We start from the raw sequence: 7,043 nt of genomic DNA, 5'->3' as shown, positions 1-7,043 counted from the left end.
TTTTGTATTTACGTAAGATGCAATCTCATTCCTAAAGTCAGAGGTGTATTAGGGCCAAAAAATGTTCTCCGAACATGTTCCAATGTTGTATTGTGGGCAAAGAAGACCACCTAGCCAGTAGCTTGTTGTGTTTAGTTAGCTAACCCTTGGCAAATTCAGGAGTCCCACAGTCACTTTTCTACATACGGTGGCACCCTTCTTATGGATTAGAGCTCTTTTTTTAAAAAAAATTGTGTTTTGAAAAAAATTAAATAATAGTTGCAAGAATAAGTCAGTGAACTTTAACATACCCTGTATCTAGATTCCATTCACCAGTTGTTAACATTTTGCTACATTCTCTTTACCACTCGACATGATAGTATTGTTTTATTTTTGCTCAACAATTTGAGAATAGGTTGCAGACATCTTGAACCTTTCTTCTAAATGGTAGCATACATGTCCTGGAAACAGACATACTCTTACCTAGTCATAGTACAATGATCAAATTCAAGAAGTTAAACTTTGGTACAATAGTATTATCTAATTTACAGTCCATATTAAAATGTTTTCTGATTGTCCCAGCAGTGTCTTTATAGTGACTTTTTTCCCCAAACACAAGATCATGCATTGCATTTAGTTGTCATGTAAGTTTTGTTGCCTTTAGAACATGTCACTTCTGTCCAGAAATAGAGGTAGTCTTCTGACTCTTACCTCTCACAAGCTTTGTTGAAGAAAAAGGACATTAGGAATTTCAAAGAGGCTGCTTAAAAAAAAAAAGAGAGACTCTTTTGTTCTTAATTTTTACAACTTTGTCTGGGTTTTGGTTTCTTGAGTCAGCAAAGTCTATAATGCAGCCCTGCTTGGTAAGCATTAAAGGCGGTACTGAAGCCTTCCTTTATTTTATAATCCCAATTGTTTTTTCTAGAAACCATCAATAGCGTCTAAATGACTGACTCAATTTTTGGATCCTGTTCTCATGACTAAGCAAATGTTTGACTGAAACCAGCCCATATAAATGTCACTGTGCCTCTAACTCTCTGTAGCCATTCCTGAATTTCTTTCAGCACTGGGAAAACCAGTCTATGCACCAAAAATGTCTAAAACTGGAACCAAGGTAAGTAGTCATACTGATTTTTAGCCTACCCGCTTTTCACCTAATGATGCATTAAACACACAGAAAAGCTTTTGCTTCTTTGCCTAGAGGTGAGTATGATAGTGGTTAGAGAACTGGGATTGAGAGAGAAGATTAAGAAATGCTTATTATATTTTCCACCCTTAACAGAATTACCGAACACTTTATTAAGGGTTTATCTTTATGTACGGTGCTATGTTAAATACTATACAGGTAATTTATAAATATCATTATTATTTCTGCCTTCTAGCAACTAATATTCTATGCAACTGATATTCTCCGTAGGAATAAGGCATGCTAATGGGGATTATATTGAGCAGAAAACTTTTAATAATCAATTAAAATTTTGTTTTCTGAAATTTAGCCTCAACCATTTGTGTTCTAAAAGGCCAAAGTGGATGGGCCAATCAGGTGAATAAAGTCCTACATCTCTCTTCCATTCAAGCAATTATTTTTACTCGTTCCTCAAATAAAGTGCTCCCTTACAGTCAGAAAATTGCCTCTAAAATATTTAACTCACAATTACTGGATTGGAAATTATTCTCTCAGGTAGGGCTTTGGGAATGGGAATATGCTTTCATTTTCTTTTTTGCGCTTCCACTGATGAGACAAAACCGCTGCCTGATTTTTACCCCCAGCTATTTGAAAATTTTCAAAACCATTGAATCCTCAAAGAATGGCAAAGAAATGTTGAATGAATATTTGTATATCTTTCACTTATATTCTCCAGTTGTTGACATTTTGCCATATTTGGTCTCTCCTATCTCCATCTCTCTTTGTTAAACCATTTGAAAATTAGTAGCAGATTTTATTATACTTTTGCCTTAAGTATTTAGGCATGTATCTCCTAAAAACAAGGGCATTTCCCTGTATAAACACTGTATCATTAGCATGTCCCCAAGAGTTATCATAAATATAATAGCTAATATTGAGACCATATTCAAATCTCCCCTGATTGTCCCCAGAAAAGTGCTTCATGGTGGACTTTTCCCCTAATATAGGATCCAGTGAAAAACATGTATTGTACTTGGTTGTCATGTCTCTTTATTCTCTTTAATTTTTTTTAGCCTCTCTAAAAATGTCCCTCTACCCTTTTTGTTGTTGTTCTTGAGACATTTTTCAAAGCCTAGGTTAGATGTCTTTTAGAAAGTCTTGCAATCTAGATTTGTCTAATTGTTTCCTCATGTTTAGATTCAGAATAAATATATTTGGCAAGAAAGCTACATAGGCAATGTTGTGTACTTCCTGCTGCATCATGTCAGAAGGTACCTGTTAACTTGTTCTGTAATTTATTAGTGCTTGATTTTTTTTTCATTGGAAAATAGAACTAATAATCATGCTTGTCATTCAGGAGGTTTGGGGAGAAAAATTGGTGTCTTCAGTGCTCTGAGGTTCTTGAAAATATACCATGCAAATCCCACTAAAAAAGAATTTTTGGTCCTTAGAGGAGGGATATCCATGTATCTTGAGGTAAAGCTGTTCTACAACCATCTTAGATGAAAACATCTACTTTTAAAGATTTGCAGAGTACTAATAGTATACTCTTTTTTATTTATAGCTGAGTCGTTCATTTAGTTAAATAACTTTTGCTTGCTAGGGTAAAGGAGATAGTAAATTATTTCTTACTCTTTCTCATTGCTTCTTCCTTTCCCACTATCTTGCTAGCAGTTTAATCAGAGGAGTTATGGGCTTGGCAAAAGGAATAGATTTTACTAAGTATGTTTTCATTACTTCTGGGATACTCAAGATATTTTTCTCTCTGCTGCATTGGATTAGTAGGCCATTTTTCCAAAAATAAACCTGATAATGATAGGAATTTTGTAATAATTTCTAGGAAAACTTTCTGCACATTTCTTTAGCCTTCTCTACAAAATATTTTGCCCAAAGGTCAAAACCTCTAGGCTGACAATAGCATGGATTTCATGGTTATTCTACAAAAAGAAATTGAGCACAGCTAGGTGCAACATTCTCTGGCTCTGAGATATAGAAGGTCTCCCACTGAAAGGAGAGCTTAGTCTTGGAGCTCAGTGATGATTCCATAGCAACAGGATGAGGGCTTTGTTTCAACTTTTGGATGGTTGGCTGGTCTCCTGGGAGGGTGGACATCAGGTGACCGTATCAGGCATCGTGTATCTTTTTACTTAGCAGATATTGATAATTAGTCACGCAAATGTGCAGAAGGCAGTAAATGTGAGAAACTATGAAGTGAAATAGATGGTATTATTAACTTCATTTCCCATAGGATATCTTTTGCAAAGGCTCTTTTTAGTGACTTGTTTGGTCAAAAACCAAAGGCAAATAGAACATATGAATTAAGGAGTTTAGAATCTATCCATTCTTAGAGAAGTTATTTGACTTTCCTAAAGATCTCTCCACAGGTCATGAGGAAGAGCCCCTGAGGCTTAGGCCCAGCCTTGGTCATTGTCCAAGAGAGTAAGTGCTGCCATGTTAAACGAAGCTAACTGGGCAGGCAGAAAGACAGCAAAGGAAAATAAAGTGAACAATAGTTTACTCACCAGGAGTTTTGCACTGCAGCCCACCAGCTTGTCTGCAACTAACTTGTAACTAGGTAGTGACATTAGGCCAATCACTTAACTTCTTCATCTGTAAAAACTGTAGCAAAAGCTTATTGCTAATCGTGAGTCAGCTATTAAACTAAGTACTTTATCAACATCCCCTTGGACCCTCAGAGCATACCATCTGCAAGAGACACTATCATCCTGTTTTGCCAATGAAGAGCTGTAGAGAAAGGTTCATTGCCCTGTCCAAGGTCACGTAGCAAGAAAGCAGTAGTATTGAGACTTTTCTTTTTTTTCTTCATCCGTAAACTGAGGTACCATATATCTAAATCTGTACTGTGCTAAGATGGGAAGGGAACTGAAACACATAAAGAAATTTGGGCAGGGGATAAAGGAGAGGAAGTAGATGATTTAGGGGTGGGAAGGAAAAAGGGCCCTTTTAGGGAACAGGAAAGAGAATAATTGAGATAAATGGGAAGGGAAGGGAAAGATTAAGGTGGAGGGAAACAATTATTAGTATATTAGTATCTAGATAGAAAGAACTACCCAGGATAGAGGAGAATGAGATTTTATAGCTTTTTATGAGTCATTCTTCGTTTCTTCCTCTCATTCCCTCCATCTAATTAGTCACCAAATCCTGAAGTTCTTTACTGTTTTCTCATCATCATTCACATTGGAGTTGCCTTTTGGTTGGCCCTCATCATCTCTCACCTGGCCCACAGCAGCCATCCGTTTCTAGGCACACACTACTAAGTCCAACTCACTCATAATCACCAAAGGGATTCCAGCATGATTCTGGTGTCATTTTTCTGGCTTTATTTTCTAGTACTTCACCACATATTCAATATGTACTGGACTTAATGAACTACTTATTGTCCCTATAATGGGCCATGTTCTTTCACTTTATTCTTTTAAACATGTTTGTTCCTTTTCATTTGCCTCTGGAAAACACCTACTTATCCTTCAATGCTCAGCTCAAAGATCCTCTCAAGACAGTACCCGGCTCTGCTCCTTTCATCTGAAATGACTCACATAGTTTTCGCCCCTGAAATCCATAAAGTAAATCAGCCACAAGGTGGCGGCATAATGCCAGGTAATTAACTGTTCGAAGCATGACACCTGTGGTTTCAGTTTATAACCTAGCATTGATCTGAAATTCCATCTTAAAAAAAAAAAGATGAAAAGATTGTGGAATTATTGAATAACAAGGGACAAGCTCTGTAGCTCATTTGTAGTTTTCATCGTGGTTTTCAGGAACTGCTTGGTGAATCCTTGGGAGTTCCTAGGAACTCTGTCTCCTGTTTCAGCCAGAAAAGCTCTGAGAGTTGTTTTAAAGCCAGAACTTCCAGTCTGCTGTAGTCTTCAAATAGGAAGCTGAAGCTCAGAGAGGTGGCTGGATGAAGATTGTAAGGCTAATTGTAGAGAGGGAGCTCTGTAGTCCAGACTTACTGTTTCTGCTTTCACAGGGCTGCATATTTTTCAGTGCCATCAGAGACTTACCCCAGGCATTGTGGTAGAAACTTGATAAGAGTTGGAAGCAAAGAGGATTCTTATCATTTTGTTACTTTGCAACTACTCTGTTGGCAATAAACTAATAATAAAGAACATGATATGATACATTTTCATATATGAAAGCTCTACATCTACCTAAAATAAGCTCTGTAAAGCTAAGGTTCATGCTTTATTTTTCTCTATGTATCCTCCATATCACCTAGGAGTCATCTTCATGAAACAATTATTGAAGTCCAGTGGTGGGCACAGAGGATTGATAGCTCAAATAAGGCTTGGTACTTGCCCTTGGAAAAAGTATGCTAGGATTCTGGTGGGAGGGGTAGACATATAAATGGATAATTTATAATATAATGTAAGTACAGAGAGCTGTGGGAACATAAAGGAAGGAAAATGAACTTGAGTCTGAGACTGCTCGCTTCTATTAGAGCCCTCTTCTGTTTTGCTTCATGTTCAGCCTTCAGGAAGAACTCATTTCTGTTGTTGACAACTGAAGTTGTCTGTCAGAAAGCAATGTTGTAAGGTGACATACAGCTACATATTTTTCCTCAAAATTGAGGTGAAAGGAATTTCTAAAGTAGGCATTATGTTCTTAATTTTTATCTGTGAATTAAGCCACCCAGCTCCTCAGCTCTTTCTCTGTTGGCCGTCTACTTCAGATTACTTTCTATGAAGACAAAAATTTTCAAGGCCGTCGCTATGACTGTGATTGCGACTGTGCAGATTTCCACACATACCTAAGTCGCTGCAACTCCATTAAAGTGGAAGGAGGCACCTGGGCTGTTTATGAAAGGCCCAACTTTGCTGGGTACATGTACATCTTACCACAGGGAGAGTACCCTGAATACCAGCGTTGGATGGGCCTCAACGACCGCCTCAGCTCCTGCAGAGCTGTTCATCTGGTGAGTCTGGGGACTGTGTACTCCCTGTGTTTCCCACGCCCCCTGTCCGCTTTCTCTTGCTTTTAGGTGAACATTTTCTTGAGTCTTCTCTACCTCTTAATGAGTAGCTGCTTGTTGGCTGCTGAGGCTTGAGTAACATCTTAGAGCAGCTCATCACAAGAATGACTACACTAATTTCCAGGGTGCTGTCTCTGCCTCTTGAGTGTTTTGAAGAATTAATTTTTTCTTATTGAAAGTTAGCTGTTTTAGTCAGTACATGGTGAGATGGGAGTTCAGATCATCTAGCTTTCAAGGTGATAAGTTCTGAGCAATACTGTTCTCTAAGTTCTTGACCTGCTGGTGATTTCCATAATGGTTTCTGTTCATTTTCTCCTGTGTCTTTTCAGCCTAGTGGAGGCCAGTATAAGATTCAGATCTTTGAGAAAGGGGATTTTAGTGGTCAGATGTATGAAACCACCGAAGATTGCCCTTCCATCATGGAGCAATTTCACATGCGAGAGATCCACTCCTGTAAGGTGCCGGAGGGTGTCTGGATTTTCTATGAGCTACCCAACTACCGTGGCAGGCAGTACCTCCTGGACAAGAAGGAGTACCGGAAGCCCATCGATTGGGGTGCAGCCTCCCCAGCTGTCCAGTCTTTCCGCCGCATTGTGGAGTAATGACATGAATGGGGCCATATTCTTCCTGGGGCCCAAATGCTGGCTGGCCTTGTGGTCCAAATAGGCATCATCAATAAAACAGTTGGCATGCATCCCACTGCTGACTATAACGCCTCTCCTTAAATGCTTCTAGGGACCAGCAATACAGTGCTCGCCACAGTGGGCAGTCACACAAAGCTACCCATCTGCCAGATCACCAATCTAGATCTTTGTGCCAAACAAAATGAGATCTCATTAAAAGGTTAGAAAGTCACACTGACATGTGGTGGTTCCTTTAGCTTATGTTTTGCATTAATTCAACAGGCACAGTAATAATTGCTACCATTTATTGAGTGCCTACATT

The 7,043-nt window shown here is 38.7% G+C and overlaps 1 protein-coding gene across 1 annotated transcript; it reads left to right on the top strand.

Moving 5' to 3' along the window:
* The first annotated feature begins 884 nt into the window (after positions 1 to 884).
* CRYGS (crystallin gamma S) lies at positions 885 to 6,797 on the top strand. Its single transcript, XM_034957866.3, has 3 exons — positions 885 to 1,093; positions 5,799 to 6,041; positions 6,428 to 6,797. Exons 1-3 carry the CDS (start codon positions 1,073 to 1,075, stop codon positions 6,698 to 6,700), a joined length of 537 nt encoding a protein of 178 aa, XP_034813757.1. The 5' UTR covers positions 885 to 1,072; the 3' UTR covers positions 6,701 to 6,797.
* The last annotated feature ends 246 nt before the right edge of the window (positions 6,798 to 7,043 follow it).

Source organism: Pan paniscus, chromosome 2, assembly GCF_029289425.2.
Source record: "Pan paniscus chromosome 2, NHGRI_mPanPan1-v2.0_pri, whole genome shotgun sequence".
In the NCBI taxonomy this organism is placed as follows: Eukaryota; Metazoa; Chordata; class Mammalia; order Primates; family Hominidae; genus Pan; species Pan paniscus.
The sequence above is the reverse complement of the archived record's forward strand: the minus strand, read 5'-3'. Positions and strand labels throughout refer to the sequence as shown.